This window comes from Barbatula barbatula (genome assembly GCF_947034865.1).
Source record: "Barbatula barbatula genome assembly, chromosome: 10".
NCBI classification, from domain to species: Eukaryota; Metazoa; Chordata; class Actinopteri; order Cypriniformes; family Nemacheilidae; genus Barbatula; species Barbatula barbatula.
Window position 1 is genome coordinate 23464662 of NC_136773.1, and position 24047 is coordinate 23488708.

A 24047-nucleotide genomic window follows, 5' to 3' on the forward strand; every position below is an offset into this window, starting at 1 on the left:
CACAGCGCTGATACCATCTAATGATGCGTCAAAAGAGAGATGAAACAGAGAGAGAGAGAGAGAGAGAGGAGAGAGAGAGGATAGCAAACCCTTTAGTAAATAAGCAAAGACAAATCTGGCGAGAGTAGAGACTGGGGCAGGTTGTCACAGATGTTCTATTAAATCCAATTACAATCTAATTACTCAGCCGTGGTTATGTATGCGGGATTAACAATTTAAATGAGGATTATTTATTTGAATTGAATCCTCCTGAAATGAAAAGTCATATAGTTTTACGATCACTTTTGGACAATAAAAGCACAGCATCCATTCAGAGTCATGGTAAACTACATTCAAAAGTGTGAGTTAAAATGTGTTTTAAATAATCATGATGTTCCATAAAATGTTTCATTGCCTTTCAAATGTTTTTGAAAAGAAATGAAAAAAGCCTAGAATACACTTAACATTCAGATGTTGTGGAAGAGAGGTGTTTATCATTTTAAGATATATGAAGACCTTTTAAGTGTGACAACAGGTCCCGATTTCACCTTCTCAAAAGTTATTGAAAACTAAAAAAGACAGAACAACAGATCTCAAAGCTACAGTAATAAAAGGGGGAACGTGTTTTAGCGGCAGCAGAACAGGACGTCTCTGGATGAAGGTCATACTTTGTGTTTAAAGGTGCAGACTGTGTCTTTGAAGCACACTGATACACATCAGGAACTGATTTCATGCATTGACAAATCAGAAACTCATTTCTGTGCAGAAGTCACAAATCTCAGGTCTGTTATGTTGTGACTGGATCATAATCAGACTGTAAAGGTCTCAAAATTATTAAAAAGGGAACTATATCGGTCAAATTTATGTCCAGAAGCGGAAGATGCGATCGTTTTCCCTTCCGTATTTTAAAGAATTTCTAATGAGAATATAGTGGGTGTGACTTTCGTCTTTCTCTGCGATTTGATTGGATGTAGAAAGACAGCCGTAGCGTTTTGAAATGGAACTGGCAGCAGACTGACATTTGAAGGGGAGGAGTTAAACATCTTCATGGATAGTCATTACAGGAAGGAAGTCCATTTTAACTAAAGATTATGAGGGCACATAAATTTTAAAAGGAAAATGACCCACATTGATAAACTATTTACAAATAAAATTGCAAATATTTCATAAAAAAATTGCCATTGCAATTTTTTATTTCACTGGGACTTTAAAAAGACTCTGAATTATTCTACTGAAGGGCTACTGAGGACTGTGAGAATTGAAACGCTATGATCTCTGTCCAGATAAAAACAGAATAGGCCAAAGGTTTATACAATCACAGAAAGAATAATATGTAGCCTATGTGTGAAATATAAACTACTCTGAATTATTACTGTCAACTAAAGTTAAAACCACAGGTACTGTAGAACTACACCTCAGGCAAACATTAACTGAATTTGTCTATACTATAAAGACAACACAAATATGAGTAAAACAGGTCTACAATCTACAACAAATGTTGTGTTAGAGAATGATAGTGGTCTGACAGATGATCACCTATAATATACCATAGTTCCTAAAGTAAGGCAGATTTAGTTACCTACGAATATTGAAGTGCGCATGCGCAGTGGAGGAAGACGTATCCTTTCTAACCACAACGGCGACGTGTAGCGATTTTGGCGGCAGGAAGTAACTAGGGAAATACTTACAAAACATTACAACGCGTCTTTAAAGTGTACAAAATAGAACCAAAATGACATGAAAATAAAAAATCTGTCCTTATATTACTATTCATTGTTGGTCTCTCCGCCATTAATTGATCATTTTACCATTTTACAGTGTGCTCACAGCTCGCTTCGCTTCCCTTGAGGCTCCATTAGAGCGGGCTTACCATCTTGATAGACGGCCCACCTCGAGCCAATTAATCAAAGCCGCGAACCGACGTCACTCCAGTGCGACTTCGCTTTCATACGCAAGTGTTTTGTTCACGATTTACTTTGATTTACTTCGAATCTAGAAATCAAATAAATTGAGAGTCTGTGCAGATGACGTCATAAATCTCCACATTCCAACTATATTAAAGAATGCCTAGTCGCAGTCTATACCCAGTCGCCATAAAATGTAATCAAGACAAACAATCTTATCAAGATATAGGCCTACGGTCTCCAGATATATACAGTAATCTAGATGCACGGTCTCCAGATATATACAGTAATCTAGATGCACGGTCTCCAGATATACACAGTAATCTAGATGCACGGTCTCCAGATATATACAGTAATCTAGATGCACGGTCTCCAGATATATACAGTAATCTAGATGCACGGTCTCCAGATATATACCGTAATCTAGATGCAGGGTCTCCAGATATATACCGTAATCTAGTTGCACGGTCTCCAGATATATACCGTAATCTAGATGCACGGTCTCCAGATATATACCGTAATCTAGATGCACGGTCTCCAGATATATACAGTAATCTAGATGCACGGTCTCCAGATATATACCGTAATCTAGATGCACGGTCTCCAGATATATACCGTAATCTAGATGCACGGTCTCCAGATATATACCGTAATCTAGATGCACGGTCTCCAGATATATACCGTAATCTAGATGCACGGTCTCCAGATATATACAGTAATCTAGATGCACGGTCTCCAGATATATACCGTAATCTAGATGCACGGTCTCCAGATATATACCGTAATCTAGATGCACGGTCTCCAGATATATACCGTAATCTAGATGCACGGTCTCCAGATATATACCGTAATCTAGATGCACGGTCTCCAGATATATACCGTAATCTAGATGCACGGTCTCCAGATATATACAGTAATCTAGATGCACGGTCTCCAGATATATACCGTAATCTAGATGCACGGTCTCCAGATATATACAGTAATCTAGATGCACGGTCTCCAGATATATACCGTAATCTAGATGCACGGTCTCCAGATATATACAGTAATCTAGATGCACGGTCTCCAGATATATACAGTAATCTAGAGACACGGTCTCCAGATATATACAGTAATCTAGATGCACGGTCTCCAGATATATACAGTAATCTAGATGCACGGTCTCCAGATATATACAGTAATCTAGATGCACGGTCTCCAGATATATACAGTAATCTAGATGCACGGTCTCCAGATATATACAGTAATCTAGATGCACGGTCTCCAGATATATACCGTAATCTAGATGCACGGTCTCCAGATATATACAGTAATCTAGATGCACGGTCTCCAGATATATACCGTAATCTAGATGCACGGTCTCCAGATATATACCGTAATCTAGATGCACGGTCTCCAGATATATACAGTAATCTAGATGCACGGTCTCCAGATATATACAGTAATCTAGATGCACGGTCTCCAGATATATACCGTAATCTAGATGCACGGTCTCCAGATATATACAGTAATCTAGATGCACGGTCTCCAGATATATACAGTAATCTAGAGACACGGTCTCCAGATATATACAGTAATCTAGATGCACGGTCTCCAGATATATACAGTAATCTAGATGCACGGTCTCCAGATATATACAGTAATCTAGATACACGGTCTCCAGATATATAAGTAATCTAGATATATACAGTAAACTAGATATACGAAGTCTACTTTCTATAAACAGGTAATGTCTATTGTCTCTTCATATTAAATCATGAGTTTCTTTAATTTTGTCCCCATTGTTAATTGTAATTTTTGTGTTATTTGTCATTTGTGTTGTATATTTTCATCACATGCAATAAAATCAATGTTGTTGACAACCTGAACAGGATCATCTTAATAGACCAGTCAAAACACTTGGTATATGTTTCTCATTTGTAAATAGCTTGAAAGAATCTACACACATGTTATGAGTTTAAAATAAATTATAGTGCTCTAATGAAGACTTAAGCTTATCACCCGTTATAGCTACACCAATACATTTACCCACCTTATATATAAGATTTCATCTTTTCTCATCTTATATGATTGGGTTTCTTATTTCTATATGCACATCCCAGAAGAAACCCCAAAATCATGTGTAATTCAAATCTTAAAGACACATCAGTACCACAAGTTTACTTTATGCTTTCATTCAATAAACAACAAAACGACATGGGAAACTTTTTATTATGTATTTCACAATAAATCCAAATATTCATAACAGAAAATACTAACATCTTTTACTAACGTATAAACATTACAGTAAAAGTTTTGCTGGGACGTGTTCAAAAACGTAGTGAAAATAAAAACCTAAAAAGGGCAAACGTGTCATCTGTCTGAAAGCACAAAGTCCTCTTGTTTCAGGGTGGACAGTGGTACATACTTGTAAACGTATGGAATGTATTTATTTACTGTACAGACACGCAGAGACATACCCTGCAGAAGAAATTCAGAAAGACATGATTTCTGCTGGGGGAAACACCCTAGTCGAAGATATTTATTTTATAAAGAGAAAGAACAAACATACTAAAATATCTATACAAAACCTTCTGTAATATATATATATGATAACACTTTACAATACGGTGCTATTTGTTAACAATCAGTTAATGCATTAGCTCACATGAAGTAACAATGAAGAATACTCATACAGCATTTATTAATATTAATTCATGTTCATTTCAGCAATTACTAATACATTATTAAAATCAAATGTTGTCACTGTTAACATTAGTAATGCACCATGAACTGACATGAATAACTGTATTGACATGATCTAACATTAATAAATGCTGAAAAACTAAAGTGTTCGTTTTTTATCTAATGCATTTACTAATGTTAACTAATAGCACCTTAATGTAAAGATTTACAGCTTTTTTAACTCTTTTAACTTCCCTTTTAAAGCAAGTTAAAAAGTAACTAGATTGATTCTGTTTTTTAAACTCTTCATCCCTCAATCGTTGCTTCTTATTGTTTCAGTCTCAAAGATGTTGAGGAGGAAGATGTTTGTTATAAACGCTGCTGTAGAACCTTAGAACTCCAAGGATATAAAACAGCATGTTCATGACCATGTGGGTGAATCTCACGAAAAAATATGCACATCAATGTTAATAATAGAATTATCATGAAGATCATGAAACCATTTCAAGAACCATTAATATTGATTTTATGACAATGAAACATATTTCCTTCTAAATTTTCATTACCAATTTGCAATTGGACTTTTTTGCAATTACTTTTAATGTTTCTCAGTACTGTAATATCACATTTAGCTGTATTGCAATGCGAATACTGGAATACAACAGTCATATTTTAAATACTTTATCTTAAATATTACCATGATAAATATTTTACAATTTATACTAGATATCATTTTTTTGTCATTCGGTGTTGAACTGTCATGAATATAATCTCACAATGTGATGTTATTGTTCTTAGCCCGGACAGGTTTCGTGAGATTCACCCTCAGCTTGAGTCTGCAAAGCAATACTGCTGGACGTTCAGAAGTTACTCTAGGAACCCCGGCAGCAGTCTACTGATGTCAGATCAGTCTAGAAACAAACAGCGTGTGGCACAGCATAAAACTTTGAAGCATGTCTGTGGATCTTAGACTCAAGGCACAAATCCAGCTCCGGCCCTGGGAGGAAATTTGTGGTGTTGGCATATAAAACATAAGAGCAAGCCATGCAGAGGTGACTATTTTTACATTTAAAATTCAAATAAAAAACATCTTTTACACTGCCACCGCCTTTCTGTCTAACTCCCAGCACCCAGAATTCCCTGCATGCAAGACATGTAACATATAGAAACATAACAGCAATGCGATCAGCCCTAGTGTTTGCACATATTTACCATAAATTTTACAAACATCAAACCAAAAGCAATAAAACTATGATAAGTGTTGCATTCGTTAAGTTACTGTGTCGTTCAAACTTCTTTACATATATTTGTTTAAAAACAACTTGTGCCCGTCATGCACGTGTGCCCAAACCTTGCTCTATATAACTATACCTCTCCATTTAACAAGGTTGATAAAGTCTGCGAGCTCATGCTAAGTTTGAATAGTTTTCATTGATTGTAGTACTAAAAGTGTCCTTTAAAACATAACCCTGTCGCTACATAGGAAAGCTCCAGCTCGTCTCCTGTGTAGTAGACAATAACGTAGTCTGTGTCCCTCATGCATCAGACCGTTCTGAATTAGTGTACTTCACTCAAACACATGCCGTTTTGAATTGTTCAACTACTTAAATAAACCTCCTGCTCGCATTTCACCAGAAAATCAAAAGACAAAACTTTTATTTTGCTTAAAAATGCAATGCGACCAACAATGCAGTGTAAACAACTGGCAACATTGCTCCATAAGGAACGTTTACTGAATCACAATAATGTTCACAATGGTGCTACACTGTCCGGGAAATAAAGTATTGTGTCCTAAAATAGACATCGATTTTATTATTATTATATTTGAGCATTGTTTCTGATAGCTTTTGATTTCGTGGTGAAATAAGACAGGGTTTTTATATTAACTCTCAGATAAGTGAGCGATCACCCGCATGGGTCTAAAATGAAAATAAATTATAAAGAATCGTATTCCGTAGGAAGATGATAAAAAGACCATTAAGAATGAATTGTTACAGTATTTTCATTTCAGATAATGCGATAAATCTTAGTTGATGATCTTACACAGAGATCGTTTCCTTTTTTCCTTGTGTGATCAAATACGAGCCAGATATTGACAAGACTGCATTAGGCCTCATACCCACATCACCTGAGAGTCTGTGAACAATAATAACAATAGTCATAATAATAATACAAAATACTACAAATTAAACACCACCCATAATATATATCAAAGTGTAAAATAACTGTTAAAAGACAAACATTGTTTTAAAGAAATGTCTCTATTGCGTTTGCTGTTTGTCATCTGAGGGCTGTTGTGTGTTCACAAAGCGGCTAGTGTGTTTGTGTGTTTTGGAGTGTTACCATTACAGAACCGTTCATGAGCCTTTCTAAGATTTTTCACGAGAATAAGAGGAGCTTCCTTGTGATTCATCTGTTCACTGGTCAGTCTGAGCATCAGTCTCACAGAGCGAGGGGGGAGACAGTGCTGGGATTGGTCGGGGTGGAGCTGGAGGATGACGTCTGCTTCGGCGGGGCCAAATCCAAGAGAGCTTGAACTGTTCCGGCCACATGAGACAAACCTCTCTCTTCCAGGACGTGCAGAGGCAGACACAGCTGTTTCTACGGCCACGCACACAGCAAGGGGCAAAACAAACAGGATGGGGGAAAAATGGAATGTCAATGGAGAAATATAACACAAAAGAACTGAAAAAACGTAATGTTTCAAATGGAGCAACTTAAATAGTGAAAAATGGGGCATTAATCAAGATAACTGTGGGAAACTAAAGAAAAGCAAAAGAGATGCAGAAATCAGACAGAAACAGCTGAGAGATCAGAGCCGTCAATCGAACACTAGGAACAAACGTAAGCCGCTATCATGACCATGATTTTATAGGGTTCAAACAAGCTCTGCGTCTTAAAAATGAACATCAAACTGCCTGCAAAGCCTACATCACGTCAGCTGATAAGAGATTCTGCTCACTCTGAATAATGTAAACTGACGAACTGTACATAATAAAACCAAGCATTGAACAAAACGTGCATTAAAAAATAAACAGAAACCACAAAAGAAGAAAGCATCCATGTGTTTCCAGCACACCACTGTTTCTAGTCAGAGTTTATCACAGACACCAACCGCAAAAACACAGACCAAAAAAGACCGACATGTGAGAAAGAAGAAAGAGACACATACTAAGAACAGAAGGTTTGACTTTATTGTAGAAAAGCAGAGGATAACAGTCAGGCTGTAGGAAAACTGGACATTATGGCACACACATGCATCCACACTGTGCTAAACTATGCATGTAATCGACAGCATATTTGTTTTGGCACTGTCGTATTGTGCTGGCCGGCATGCGTGACAACTGTAGGGTTTAATGCTGTGAGATGCAGTTTAACTGTGAGGTGGAAGACGTGGACATTCACACATTAAGGCACAAAGGGATAAAACGGAGAGTTTATGGTTTGGCATCCTTTGGGAAAAATACTAATGCGGAATAAAGGGCTGGTTTAGTACACAGGCCTCTTGTCTTTAAGGCTGATTGGACGACCTCACCTCTGTGCTTTGTAAATAAGCTCACACACACCCTCATTTGACCCCTCCTGTAGCCCCGCCATTACAGAGATTATGCAAAAATATGGCTCAACATTGTTGACGGGGCTTTTACAATAGTGACACGTACCCAGAGAGGATACACAGTAACCGCGTTCTGACAGTTTTAAATACTCATTCTCATATTGACGCTCATAACATCGGTAAGGACACCTACAATGGCTTCAAAGAAAAAGTGATGTTATTAATTCAATGTTCTTTTATTTACTTAACTGGCAATCACATTGTTCGTGGAAATGCGTAATGTTTGGCTCTCTATCGCCATCTCTATTTGAAACATTAAACTGCAGGTTCCTTCCTGTACTTTTATTAACGCATGTAAAAATGAAGTCAAACTGACATTTTCTTATGAAATCATACCCTACGACTTCATATATCATATCTTAATAAGCTTACCGTGGTGAATTGGGGTAAAGAGACAGTTTTTAACCCGGACTGTTAATGACTTAAAGATACTCAATAATTTGGATTGTTTTAACTAACACAAGTTGCAGACTGTCTTAGTTGAGCAGCAAGTTCCTTTTTTTAAACGAAGGAAAAATTGTGTGAAACTCAGAAAGGCAACAAATATCTGTGTGTATCAACACTGGCTATTGTGTCGCACGCAAACCGTTTCAGTGCAGTAATTGATCTGCATGTGCAATTTAAACGCTTGGCACCAGGTGGCAGTACAGAGCACACAGCAGTGACATGACAGACAGGTAGAAGAGGGCAAAACCAGCCAGCTGGGAGGAAGGGGCGGAGTGAAGCGGAGGCGGAGCCAGGGAGAGTAAGGCCTCAACCAGCCTGAACACACACATGACCTCCCCTTTCAACACATCTCCTGCTGAACACATACTATCCTGCCGCGGCGCCAACACAAGCAGGGAGGGATATGAAATGTGTGGTTGAAAGAGGGGTAGATGGAATGTGGGGACGGGGGGGGAGAGAGAGAGAGAAAGTGTTAGTGGTATTAGCTATTAAACATGGGGACGTTTAAAAGGAAACAACAAGAAATGTTAAAGAAGAGTACGTTTCAAGTCAACATGAAACAATATTTACAACCCATTTGACTTCTGTCATGTTTCTAACATTTATTGAGACGCATCCGATGATGAGATGTGAAGGTTAACTCTTTCCCCGGCCATCACCAGCATTTTTCTGCAGAATAAAGACCACTTCACAAGGTCTGGTCCAGAGGCACTTCTGCTTTCAATTTACACTGGTTTATCTTATCATTTAATGATAACAATATTTAACACTTTGATTCAGTTATAAATGTTCTGTTGATTGTATTTTCTTCAAACGTTTGCGCAGTGTAAAAACTGAAACAGGATGTTTTCTGGACCAGCGCTGTTTCTATTTTTAAAGTGGCCTATATCAAAAGAATAGAAAAGGTCTATATGCATGTCCTTAATGTGGGCATGTCTCACTCTTGTCCAGAATGGAGTCAGAACGATGACCAAAAATATTTTTTGTGTGTAGATGCTGTGCTCAACTGCGCCCCCTGCTGTATAACAGCAAAAACATGGAAAGCCTGATGTTAAAATCTAGTCAATGGCAGATAGAAAGTTGAACGTCAAGCTCTCCAGCAAGCTATCAGTGCAATAACTACAATAATGACCTAAAACATTAAAGACAAGATGCTGAAAAAGGGTGAATTTTTGGTTTCATGTTGACTAAGATTAGTAAAAGGACACAAATTATTTGGACATTTTTTTTACTGGGTTAGTATTAGACAGGTTTGAAATAATATGTGTGTAATAGGTCTATATACCTGAGGGACTCCAATCCTGCGACACGCTTCCAGGAAGTTTTCCACGTTCCGTCGACACTTGGCCATTGTCAGTTTGGGCTGAGAAAACACAAGAAACATACTTGTAAGAAATACTTGCACAAAGACAAAATACATAGAATTAAAAGAAAGACCCTATCAACAAAAAAAGTAAAATCACACACCACTGCCGGTGAGGGTACATGGATGCTGGGTATGGACCGAGGACGCACATGATTGGCCAGATGGCACAAGACGACCCCGTCAGTCAAAGCCGCCCCGAGATCGCTGGGCAGAGACACCTTGAGTCGACACTCGATATTCTACAGAAATAAATCACAAATGACACACTGTAGCAGTCAAACAACACCATGTTGTGGAAAAAAGTTCTACATTAATCTAACATTTAGATAAAAGAACCATATGACAGTTAGGGGAGAATCATGTAGCAGTTTAAAGACACACCCTTCTCAGCTGCTCTATCAGTTCCAACTCCTCTCCTATTGGGGCCGGACTTTGTGTGGGAGTGGTTTCTGTAGACTCCTCCCTCTGCACACCTGAGTCTCCTGTAAACCATAAATGAGTCTTACGTTGCATAAGGAAGCCAAGAGTTCTCATCTAATCATCCTATGAAACTATACAATACATGCAAACATACTCTAGACGACTGACACTGTATTGAAACTGATCGCAACAAGCGCAACAGTACACATTCAATCATGCATGATGACATCACAAACATCCCAAAGACTGAAACAAACAGCCTATCAGAATGCGGTGTGAGCGTCTGCGTCAGATAACACACCTTTCTTCTTCTGCTCTCGCTGATTCAGACGGAACAGGTAACTCTCAGGTCGCTGGGTGGAGCTGCGTGAAGGGGGCGGGGCAGATGGGCTAGGGTAAGTAGGTGATTGGAGAGCTGCGGGACGGACAGGAATTTGAGTCACAATGTTGAAGGTTTAAAAAAAACGCATTCAAATGAAAAGAGTTTGTGATTCAAACAAAAGCGTACCGGTGGGAGACAGCGCGGCATAATCTTCCCCTTGCTTATGACGGCAGGAATTATTCAGCACAAATTAAAACGAATACAAAGACAGAAAAAAATCAAGTTCATGGTAAACACCTATTAGCCCACATCTATATGATACATTTCTGACAATTCACAAACCCTGAATCAGCATGCGCATGCATTAGCTGCAATATTACAGTGTGTATGGGGTTTTAATATTCTAAAAACATGAAGAAGCATCATGACGTAAGCTTGTTTGCTAGTTGGACTTGAGCAGAAGCAGCATGCGGTGCAGTACCTGTGGCGTACAGGAGGGGGACACGGCTAAAACAGGAGACACACAGCCATCCAGCGGAAGAGCAGAGAGAGACTAGCCAGCACAAAAAAATGAGGTTTCAAGAAAAAAAACATCAAGAAGAAAAACAATGAAAGCAGAAATCAAATAGAGTTAAAGGAAGTGTAAGGCACAGAATTCATAGGTGATTACACCCAATATACGAGGAAGTAAACAAGAAGTGCAGAGACACACTACTTCTAGTGTGTACACGGAGAAGAAAGAAGTGTTCGTGTGTTTTAACCTCACACAATGTGCTTGAAAATGCACCCTGAAGATTGTCAATCTGTGCGAAAAGGTCAATTCTTTAAATGTGTGTGTTTAAATATGTAAATAATTAAAAATATTTACATTTGCGTGTGTTTGTGTGACTCTTTCACCTGTTTGTGTGGGTCTGGTCTCTTCTTTATTGTGTTGGTGTCTGTATCTATCTCAAATATGAGTAGAGGTTCAAACTCACTCTGACACAGACATGTCATTAGAAAGAGAGACAGGAAGAGAGAGAGACACCGTGAGGAAAGAAGCAGGGCAGGCGTGTTAGAGATGCTACGCTAGCCAGGAAAAGCAGCTCTAATATTAATGCAGGTTAGACACATCAGAAGAGGCGTTTCAATAATCTTCAAGGAATGATTCGGGTTCAGAAGTTAAGCTGTATGAACAACATCTGTGCTTAAGTTTTAAAAACTTGTTTACAGTAATGCACTTAACAATGAAATGTTTATCTCTGTTTTGAGATGAAACTCAGATTTTGACCGTTTTAAAGATGCTGCACATATGGCCTAACTCATTCCAAACCCAGAAGAGAAGTTTTCAAGTTAATGTTGTGATTTCTGGTGTTGGGTGACCCAAATTAAGCTGTTAATTCAGAGGAATGAGATGAGGCGACGAGTGAATGGAGCCAGGACTTCATCATTTCACTCGGTGTGATTGGCTCTTACCATAAAGAGGGCGGAGTCATCTGTGTGAGTGGACCGTCTGGAGGGGTACAGACTCTGAGATGGGACATGACACATGAGACTTCAGGTAACACGCTACACACATGCGGGGGGGAGGGGGTATGGCTGGTATGATTTATGTGAGGAATGGATGATAAATCTAAAGGAAGAGACTCACCTCACTGTCTGTTGGACTGAGCTTCGTAGGGCTCGGAGATGACTTAATCTGCCGATACGAAAGGAGAAATATTAGCTTTTCGTGAGTGGAAAAGTAAGAAATTATTCTTTTTAATGGTTTTCGTGTTCACAGACACATAACTGATAAACATCATGTTGTTCTGGGCTTACGACCCATTGTGAATGTCTGCGATGTCAACATGTCGTGCACAATGAAACCAGAAACATGACATTGATTCAATTTCATGTCAAATTTATGGGGAAAATTATATAAAATATTTTTCTAATAAACTGCACTTAAATTAATAAATGTATTAGGGCTGGGTAAAAAATATTGATTCTTCGATCTTCAATTCAAAGAAACTATCGGTTCTTAATGCACATGCCTGAAATAATCTGTATTACGCCTCTCGTCAGGAGGATGGCGCCATTATTCAGTTTTATTTCTTAAACATGTTTCAAGTTGTTCATGATTTCACTGTTGCACAATTATTAATTGTTTTCCTTTTCACTGTAATGTTTGGTTACTCAAAGTAAAAGTAAAACAATTGTGTGGGCTCTACTATTAACGTGAGTATCTATTTCATTCATTTAGCTGAATGTATAGTTACCAGCCTATATATTTAAATAAGGATTGCATGTCTGCGAAATTAAAATTTTAAATGAAATACTAATAACTAGTTGAATCACCAAAATAGTCTCAAAACCCAGCACAATAATGTTTTGTGCATATTTTTGGTAAAAACAGTGTTGGTTTTTCGGCCAGTGACGTAGAAATGTGTGGACGTGTGTGTCTTTGTGCACCTTGACAAAGTTCATAACAGCGTCTCTCTGCACTGATCTGTTTCTCAGTCGTTCCTCCTCGTACCGCAGCGCTGCTATATGAGCTTCCCGTCTCACTCTTTCCACACCAGCACCAGATCCTGATGTCACACCAGCCACTCGCTAACAGACACAACCACAGCAACAAGAGTAAAAACACTGAACTCTGCTCTCTCCTACAGAATGTGTGTGTGTGCGGCGACTCTCACCTGATGAGAGTGTGAGGACACATCTGACCCAGAGCTGTGAAGAAACAACAACAGTTACTGACAAACAAAGCTCCAATAACCAAAACAGTTTGTAAAATGCGTAAACAAAATGGTCATACATTTTTAATACAACGGTGGCAGCCCAAACTAACAGTATGATTAGCATTCCAGAGACCTGTGTAATAAATGTCAGTATTTTATTACCGGTTATTTAAGGAGCTTTGGCGTTTGGGGTCATCAGTTCTGAAGTCTCTGGATGGGATTGTCTTCACAGGTGAGCCCTGAAAAAACAAAGATGTGAGTTGTGACAGCAGACAGGCGTTGTTAAGAACTATTCTGTCAGCATCTGATAAACTGTGAAACTCACTTCTCCGGTTATTCGTCTTTCAATGTAGGCCATGAACTGGGAGCTGAGGCTGACTGGCTCTGTCCCTCGACGGCTCCGCACATCTTCCTCATCCTCTTCTCCCGTACAGCTGTCGATAAAATCGATCTGCTCAATCTCAGAGTCCACTAAAGAAAAAGACAATGTGGAACATACGGCATTGATCAACGTGTCATCACAAAAACAATCATTAACTGATATGATCACATTTGTCGAAATGTTAATAAATGTTCGGATGTTTCGTGTTCATCTTACATGTTCCATTAGTGATGTGAGAGCCGGTCCGCAGCTCCTCTCGCTCTCTCTCTCGATCTCTCCGCTGCCTTTGGTCTTTGGCGATTTCTGCAACTCTCGAAGGCAAGTCGGAAAACTCCTCTGAAGGCTGTCAGAGGGTCAACAGAAAAATATCAGTATAACAGAATTCCTTTTTAAATGATAAAATAATAGGTAATGGAATAACATGTTAAAAAACACTTGCCTCATTTCCAGACCACCTCTTGTCTCCACTGTCCACACTGTTGAAGCCAGAATCCAGCGCTCCGTACGGCCGGCCGGAACACAGATCTTCAGCACTGAGAAGAGATTATGTGCCAGTAAATTACAAAACGAGGAAAAAAATTAACTGACGGCACAACCGATCATAATGGAATCACCTTTTATTAAAATTAGCATTTCTAATAGCAAAATTAGTCTGTGTGTAAAAAAAACCCAACCGATGACGATAGAAAGAAAACAGCATATTTGACTGCGTAATATGAATAGGCCATTTCAATGTTCTAGAAAAATGCTTCAAAATCTTTATGAACAGTAATTGTACAATACAACACCAGTCTGATAAGGAAACAGAAGATGCAAAGTATTTAATCTTAGTTTCTACATCATCTCAACTGCTGCCGTCAACTGTAGTCTATCCTCATAACTTCATTCCAATCAATCCAACCTCTCTCTCACACACACACACACACCTCTCTCTCTCTCTCTCTCTCTCTCGAATTAAATTCAAGTTTGCTTCACTGGCATGACAATATGTACATTCGTATTGTCCAAGCATTCGCAGCTGGGCTGCGTACAAATAGTGCAAGTATGTAAACAAACGAAAAGAAAGATGATGATGATGATGATAGTAATAAAATAAGATAAAATAAATCAAGATGTATGTAGTGCAACTTAAAATGGTTTATAATATATGTAAATATATAAAAGCAGAAATAGAGTATAGTTAAAACAAACTGCATTAAATAACACACACCTGTGATACAATCACACAACCTCTGGTGTCTTAAGGAACCGCTGGTGAATTTTTAATAGATGTAGCAGAATAACCACAGGTGTAATACAGCACATTAACTTGGACATGTTCTGCTAATATCTGCACATTCTTTCTCTTCTTTTTGTCTACTGTATCTATTGGTTTATTATTATAAACTATTATTAAAAACATTTCTCGGAAAATCGTGCTGGTACTATATTTCACAACAACAAATGCTTTCTGTTATTTCATAGTTTTTTTATTTGATGGACATGCATGTTGTTATCTAGAGCAGTGACATGGAGACAATTTTGTGTGTAGTTTAGCTTTTTGGGTTTGATTAGATATGTTATGTGTTCTCACCAGGAGCCGAAGGGCAGTGGTCTTCTGTCATAATCCGGAAGGTCTGACGCTGCTTTACACGCCTCCATGTTTAGATATTTAAATATGTGGATCTTTCCCTTTATACAGATCTAAAACACATCAAAAACACGTGACTCAACATTGTCTCAATTTTAACTTTACCTTGGCTGAATCCTAAACATAATTTTACATGCACATTTCACACATTCGCAGACAAATAAAAAAGTTCATAAATAATAAAAGCTAACAAAAAGTGATTTAACTGTTCAGAGATGTGTTACCTGTGCAGGTGGGCTCTGAAGCGGGTTGTTGTCGAGAATGATGCTCTGCATGTGTCTGAGATTACGGTAGCACACGGGAATCGACGTCACCTTGTTACAAGAGAAATCAAGCCGTACCAACGGAAGCTCTGCCAGCTCTGCAAAACAAACAACGTTGCCATAACAAAAACATCTGGAAGAAAACATCACCCGTTTCGTTCTGGTGCGTGTCTAACCTGGAGGCAGGCGAACGAGGTGATTCCGGCGAATGTTGAGGTCACGCAGAGCTTCCAACTGACCGATCTGAGGAGGAAGGGTCTGGATCTCATTACAGCTGACATCCTTTAAGACAAAAAGACAAGAGATGGGTGTGAGGATGTGAAGATAAAAGGAAAGTTCAGGTCCATACGAGGGTCACACACCAGTTCAGTGAGCTGTCTGAGTTTGCCCAGGTCTTCTGGCAGCGAAACCAGCTTGTTATTGCAGGCGATCAGGACTTTGAGAGGCAGACGGCACAGATGTGCAGGCAGAGTGGACAACTGGTTCCGACTGCAAAGAGAAAATGAAGAAATGTTCAGAACCAACCAACAAACCATATTTTTACACTTCTTAAGAAATCGTGAGTGGTTCTTCTCTGGTATTTTACTTTGGTGTTCTGGGAAGTTGTCAGAATGTTCCTGTGTGATTGCCAAGTATTTTTTTGGCTGACACACAAAACTATGAGACCACCATTAACTCTTTCCCCAGCATTGACAAGATATTTAGTCATTTATGACACAATTGCTTCCTATTTCAGTAAAAAACGAACCAAATGTGAGTAAGCATTAAATGGTTTTCAGTAACCGAAACATTTCTTCTTTGCTCTCATGTTTGTTTTACGTTTCAAAGCTGTATATCCTTTATTTTTAAAGTGCTTTCAAACTTCCTTTAAATTTGGCCAGTAATAGATTTCAGGATAAAAAAGTGAATTATGACACTTAAGTGAGTAATATCAAGTGAAGATCTTGTGTAATGTGTCATGTAATGAAAGTTAGTGATTCTCACCTGAGATTCAGGTAAGTGAGAGACTGAAGGTTTATCAGACTCTCTGGTAGTGAACGCAGGCAGTTCTGGTACAGGTTTAAATTCTCCAGCGACACAAACATACACACCTCCACCGGCAGCTCCGTCAACCTGTTCCGTGACAGATCTGCAGATAACAAACAGAGAGAAAGAGAGAATGAGAAACAGATGTGCACGCACCTGTGTTAAGTTCTGTTCATGTAAAGCACATGTGTGAGACGAGATTCTGGAAAATCACTAAACAATCTGAAAACCGTCAGAACCTATAGAAAATCTGTCCAAGGATGTTGGTGGATTCTGGGAAGTCGGATGGTACCGCTTTTGACAATCAGCCAATCATCTGCGGACCTCAAAATACCAAATACAGGCAAATTCATCAGCCTAACATTTATTGAGAATTATTGGTAATCCACATCAGACGAAACTCTACTATAATTCTAAATCCAGATGCCACGTGACCTCATTTCCGGTGAGGCGGTGTTGTGGAAAAGCCCCTCGGGCTGAGATGACAAAATGTTGAAGGATTATTCAGGAAAACAAGGAAACTGCTATTGGACTCTTGTTACAGAGATCTGTGTAACCGGCTGTGAGAACAACGGCTGTGTTTATGTCTGTCTTTCTCTTTCCTCTTGTAAGCATTTATATATAGAAGAAGATCTGAGTTTTCACACTGAGCACAGATCGTGTCGGGACGTTCACATGAAACAAACAAACAAAAACGTATAAAAAAAACAGGCATAGAAACTAAACTTATTTCTTGTTTAACAGTAGCTGCCTTCCAGTTGGTATTTGCACCATCTCAAGTTTGTTTGGCAAATTCAAGATAAAACCTTTCAGAATCAACAACGTACGGCTATATATTTACAAGCATTTGACGTGTGTCACAGACACGAGCATTCGGATGTGTTCACACAGACCACAAACACTTATGATCAGGACCCCATGACCACCAAAAATAGCTGGCAGCCAACTAACAGCAAGATAAGTGTCCATTTTTCTGCTCTGACTTACATAAAACAGGCCTGTGTCCTCACGCATGACAACATCAGACGCAGACCGGGCTCTAATAATAGCGAAGCGCAAAACCATATAAAACATCATGCCGTAAAGATGCTAAAGATTTAACGTTAGCCAAACATAACCAGTTTGCGTCAGGAGTGTGCGCGACAGGTCTGATGTCTTATCTAAAGAAATGATGCATACGTCTGTTTTTTCTGACGGCCCTTCGTAAATGATTTCAAACTGGCTAAAGTAAGAGAGCTGAGATCTGGTTCGGTTTAGTCTTTGTTTGGGGGGGAATTAAAGAATGCATGCTGAGATTTATGTAGAGCTGGGACAAAGCGAACATGTCGCTTTCACTGTGTTTGGCACTAGGGATGGGCAGCAGTTCGAATATTTACGATACACTTTTGTTGGCAATACAAAATTAACCAATATTAGACATATTTAAGCCTTACGTGATAGTACTTGTGTATATGTCGCGTTTACATCTTGTATATCAGCATCAGGTGTGTGTGTGTGTGTGCGTGTGCATGTGCATGTGCGTGTGTGTGCGTACTGATGGCTTTCCAATGCAAGCTGGATCTTTATTTGTAAGTGCAGCTGTGCAGAGATCCGGATTGGGAAGACAGGAAGAACTCTGACTGTAACGTCGGCTTCCTACACAGAGATCCACCTTCAACCAACACACACACAGACGCACTATCATGAGTACACAAACAGCTGGGATTCATATTAGACAACTAAGAACGTTTGTCCATTTTGTTTGTGACAGTTTTCCATTATCCTCAGATTTAAAATGCTCACTCCAGTAAAACAGCCACTTGCAGAGATAGTTCAGCCAAAAATAAAACCTCCGTCATCATTTGTTCATTCTCATCTGGATCAAATCCTGTATATGATCTTTTCTTCTGTTTAACACAAAAGAAGATATTTTTGGAAATGTCTCTGTGGTTTGTGTGTATACAGTGGAAGTCAGTGGGGTTCAATGTTGTTTGGGTACCAGCTAGGGATGTAACAACATTAAAATCTCACTGCACGGTTATACCTCGGTAGTAAGTCCACGGTGAGATATTTATTGCGCTATTTAAAATGACAAATGATGAGTTGGAAACGTGCCATAAGCTTCCTCTTTTCTTTATCCTCTAATCATAACTGTTGAGATACGAGTTATAGTATGAGATGGCTCAACTACCTAAAAATCCCTTTTATAAAATAAAATAACTGCACTAGATGGACCTTGACAAAGGTAACATTTATAATTTTTCCTAACAGTCTCTACGTTTTGCCCGGAGGACCGATCGTTTCAGGCCAACACTGTTTTCAAACCTATTCTAACATTACACAGCATCTGCATTAAACGGTGCTTTTATTTAGTCTTCTTTTAATTTGTTTATATTTCATTTTTAAGTGACAAGCACTGGACAGACTTCACGTTCAAGTACAGTTTTCTTCGCTCCCACAATTCTTGTAAACATTTACGAAATCCCCATCCGAATGCTTTTGTGTGGTGTGTGGTTGAATGAAAAAGAGCCGTCTCTATAATATTCTGCTCAATTTGATCAAGCTGCAGGTGAAACATCTGATGGCTTACAAAAGCAGAAGCTCACCTCTCTTTAAATGTCACATGATCTGAGGCGTCTTTCATGCCTCGTCATGTCCAACACGCTACGCGTCAAAGTTTAATACGGTTACCTGTTTAGGTTAGAAGTTTGCTTTAATATCTCAGAATGAGCAACATTAACAGTAATGCATTGTTTTAGGGTGTGCCCAGAGAGGACATTCTGAAAACACTTTTATGAAGCCTGATTTATACAGTCATATTCTAGAAACAACTTTTTTCTATGTACTCATATGTGAGACATAAATGTATGTACTTCAATTGTGACTTACTGACTCAAGACCGATTCTCAGCATGAAAAATGACACGCATCCGTTAAGCAGAGTTGTTATAGCAGTTTTATCTGAGAAGCTGAATCATCACTCAGACAGACTGAGGATGTTTGCTGTCATTTCCCCATTATAATTACATCAGTTCTTTGTATGGAAAACAGCATGTTTCCACAAACAGGATTGAAACGGTAGGTATAAATGGCTGCAAAATGACAGACAGCATTTGGAATTATCCACCAATGTTCATATTATTTGGTAAATTAAGAGATATTTTCAGTTACTGCGATCTATGGCTGTGAGACATTCAACTAAACACCGTTAAAGGCAGGGTGGGTGATCCGGTCCAGAATTTTTTTTTGTCATGTTGGTTGGAAATCTCTTTACATCCTGATAGTATTGTGGTCAAATAATATTTGTATTATTGTATATCATCTGTGAAAGGCGTAGGACTAAAAAACATTCGCCCAATCAAACCGCTCTTGCCGAACGCTGTGATTGGTCATGTGTATTTTGCATACCACTGGGAACCCTGTTCACGCCGTAAGTCGTCAGTGCTGCAGTGCTGTGTCAATGTAGGTAGAATGGCGGACAATCAGCAACGATTACAGTTTCCTGCGGAACCGATAACAAGTAAATCTATTAAATGAAAGTCAGAGATGGAAAGAGTCTGGATCATCAAAGAGTAATTAACATCGGTTGATCGCTCCCTGCCGGAGGGTCTGGAAGACGATACCATAGTTGCTCTCTTTCTTTTGGACAGGTATGTACTTGCTTCGAGAAGAATTTAATGGAATAATTCGTTATGTGGATTTTCGAAAAATGTTCATGTGTTTGGAGGAGGTGTGGTTTTGGACGGCGGATCGCATAGAGGGTGGGATTTTAATTTCAGTGTTAGCAGGCTAAAGCTCCTTTCCAAATCACCCACCCCACCTTTAACTAAACCAATCAAACTTTAATCAATTTGCCACAGACATTTATTATTTATTTAAATTATTTGTAGATACTTTATCAACATGATTAACGAGAAAGTTCACAAAGTGTCTCTTATAAAAACACAGCATGCATAAAAAACTGTGAAAAATGATGTTATTAAACATCCAGTGAGAAGAATCTTCCACATATCTCTTTGTTGGCATCCATGAATGGACAGTAGAGTACAAACCTGCTCTGAGGGACAGCGGGAGATTCATGGGATTGGCATGCAGTGTTTCCCACAGAATTTTGTGAGACTATGGGGGCTGAAAGTATTTTCCTCTAGGGGGTCCGGGGGCATGTTCCGCTTAAGAGAATTGTGCATATTTTATGCACAACCTATAAGAAGAAATGACTCAATCTATAAGAATACAATGGCTATAGTAGTAATTTAATCATTGGTTGGCTCCATATATAAATGAGGATAATAGGGCACAAATGGGAGTTCACAAAGAGTCACAACATGTAGCTTGAACCATCCAAAAATTAAGCAAAAAATTGTTTAACAGTTGAATTCATTAATTTATTACCATATATAAAATGCCGTCCGGGCATCGGGCCTGTTTCACAGTGCCATCAGACTATGCGTTCTGCACCTGGCTGAGCCACAAAAATAACACTCCAAACATTTTTCTTAATTATTATAATAATAATTACGCATTCTGCTTAATTGCTGCAACCGCCTGTAAAATGGGGAGTTACAAAAAACATGACAAGCTTCAGTCGGACTCGGGCTAAGAAATCTGATTAGCTGTCGGACATGGGTCGGGCTAGGGTCTGAGTGTCTCGGGCCAGGGCTTAAATTTGAGGGCCGTGCAAGACTCTAGCTGGAAGCACGATCGGAGCGATGTGGAAAAGGTTAAACAAAGTGCTTTTGGCACTAAATAAGTATATAAGAAGATATAGCGCTGAAAGGGGAGGTGATGTGTACAGCTCCGTTGTGTAGACGGGCTGCTCGTTTTAAACGGCAGAAATTGTGTTTGTCAAATATGCAGACTGCTGTTTTAGTTGGAACTAATATGGAAGCTAAACATATTGATGCTAATGCCATAGGTAATGCTAACTGTTCGCTCTGTGGCGGGCCGCCATAGTCTCGTCAACGAATGAGAAACACCGGCATGTTCTCAGGAAAACGCAGCAAAAACGAACAATACAAATGTATTATATTATAGTCAAAGCAGCAACCACATGTCAGGTTTTTTTAACTGCAAATTCAAAGGATTTTAGTGCGGATAAATATATAAAAACAAATCGAATGTGAATGTTAAACTAGTGTCACCCTACAGAAACCTTGCAAAGGAAAACAAAACAAAAACCACAAACCGTCTGGCAGAAACAAAGCAGCGACACACAAGCTATAATTTGCAAACCATAACAAATACTCTCATTTTAAGAAATACAACACGCATCTGTTTCTTCGTGTCTTTGTAGATTGTTATAGTCTGTATTTTTGTAAATTGGCATTGGATGGGAATAGAATTGGAGACTGTGGTAGAGATCCCAGCATGCACTGCACAGACGATCAATATTGACACAGACAGTTTTAACATGAGACGCACTGTGTGTGAGTTCACAGCACATCTTTAAGCACTGCTGAAATACATGACACACTGAAAACTCCAATGTCTACTATCACTAGATTTCAACATTTAATGAGGAAATGCAACTTGTGCTTGTTGCTACGATGCTAAGGTATTGAGGTTGGTTGCCAAGGTGTTCTGTGAGGTATTTAGCACATTACTATATAGTTTCCGGGGTGTTTTAAGCAGCACATAATGCTTCTTTACAGGCGGATCTTTGAGGTTTAGAAATTATGCCTCATCGTGTCTAATATATTACATAAACCAAGAGTCATAAGTGTGTTTAAACCCATAAACATGAGCAATAATAACACGAATCCTCCAGTGACTTAAAGGACAGAAATGCTATTAATTATGCAATTAGTACACAATGCATTTCATTTCTGAAAGCCCAAAATCTGCATTACGTTTGAATTTCTACAAACGTACAAAATAAAAAACTCAGGAATTATACACATGAACTTAAAACCGCTGTGTCAAGCGGTATTTTAACTGTTCTGTCATTCTTCACATATTTATATGACAATAAACTGTCAAACTACACCCAACCCACTTGTCATTTACGACTTCAAACCTGCAGTCCTACAGCCCATACATCTCCGTGTTATCCTGGTACATACTATGAACACGTGACTTATTTAAAGAGGTTTTTTCAGTACATTTTCACACACCTATGAATGACCCATAACTCTCTTACAGAACACGCTGGTCTTCTGCTTGTGACTTAAATATCTCAAGTCCAAACACCTCAACAAGCTTCTGAAGATCTCACCTCAATCGTGATGTTATTAATAGTCGTAGTTACACAGCACGATTTGTCTAAAATCACAGGTGAGGAAATGATGCTGTGAATACAGAAAAGTGGGGCAGACGGGGGTCTGACGTAAGACCCTTATAGACGTCAATGTCAATTATTTTCTTCTGAAGGATGAGAATCAGAATTATGACGTCACGTGTATTGTTTTTACACAAATCAACATATAATCTACATCAATGATCAAATCCTTCTATAAGGATTATCAAATTTAACTGGGTCTTTGATAGCCACACCTACCATCAACAACATAAAGATCCTTAACATGATCAACTACTGTCATCGAGCCCATAAGTTAAGGAAAGGCATCTTAAACATCCTTCACTGCAATGTGTGACACATTTAACGTGTTGATCTCTCGCGAGCTCGGTTTGACAGATCCACCGCATTACTTCATATACGTCCATTTGACAACTAACATCAGTTCCCAATGAAACACGAAAAACTATCATGAGAAAACTCTGTGAGTCGATCTAAAGATCACACAACGCCATTTCTGAGGTAAAGTGTTGATATTTAACGACCGCCGAGTCGATACAGTGTAAACCGAGTACAGTACACCACACGCCCGTGTGTTTACACCAGAACATTCGCAAACAAACATTGAAAACCTCGACCCCTGTGCATTTAACACGGTCCTATGTTCGGTTCGTTTGTCAAACGGGTCTGTAGAGAAGGGTTTGGGACAGTACCGGCCCGTGTGGTGTCGGTCAGGTCGTGTCCGGCGGCGCTCCTCGGGAACTCCTTCAGCTTCCTGCCGCTCAGGTTCAGCACTCCCGTGGCCGCTGCCTCGTCCAGCGAGCGGTCCAGCGAGCGGTTCCAAGACGTGGGTCCGGGAACGTTAGATAATCCGTGATGGCCGGTGGCTCCGGCGGGATGACCGACGGTAAAAGAGGGCACTGCGCTTTCCGCGGAGTGCAACACTGAGGCCGCCATTACAGAGCAAACACTCCCGCTGGATCCTCACGGGCCCCACACGAGCGCTGAGAGTGTGCGGTGCGCATGCGCGGACACACGGAGGGCAGAGGGGTCTGGTCTGGTCTGGAGCACAAAAGATCCGATCAAACGCCTGCGAGCAAAAGTACAACTAGT

General features: G+C 39.3%; 1 protein-coding gene across 4 annotated transcripts; it reads right to left on the reverse strand.

Moving 5' to 3' along the window:
* Window positions 1-4076: 4076 nt before the first annotated feature.
* Window positions 4077-24032, reverse strand: lrch3 (leucine-rich repeats and calponin homology (CH) domain containing 3). Of its 4 annotated transcripts, none has more exons than XM_079465679.1 (21): window positions 23648-24032; window positions 16680-16824; window positions 16058-16184; window positions 15872-15977; window positions 15657-15793; window positions 15376-15485; window positions 14242-14335; window positions 14019-14145; window positions 13746-13891; window positions 13583-13659; window positions 13379-13412; window positions 13152-13292; window positions 12349-12396; window positions 12174-12227; window positions 11200-11271; window positions 10905-10938; window positions 10698-10811; window positions 10358-10458; window positions 10078-10215; window positions 9896-9973; window positions 4077-7148 (listed from the first exon to the last, which is right to left on the reverse strand). In XM_079465679.1, the coding sequence occupies exons 1-21, from the start codon at window positions 23889-23891 to the stop codon at window positions 6990-6992; spliced, it is 2286 nt and encodes a 761-aa protein (XP_079321805.1). In that variant the 5' UTR covers window positions 23892-24032; the 3' UTR covers window positions 4077-6989. The 4 variants fall into 4 exon arrangements, with proteins under 4 accessions (XP_079321805.1, XP_079321807.1, XP_079321806.1 ...); XM_079465680.1 differs by having other exon boundaries at window positions 6862-7142; window positions 23648-23969; XM_079465678.1 differs by lacking the exon at window positions 4077-7148 and adding an exon at window positions 7721-8981 and having other exon boundaries at window positions 23648-24028.
* Window positions 24033-24047: the final 15 nt, after the last annotated feature.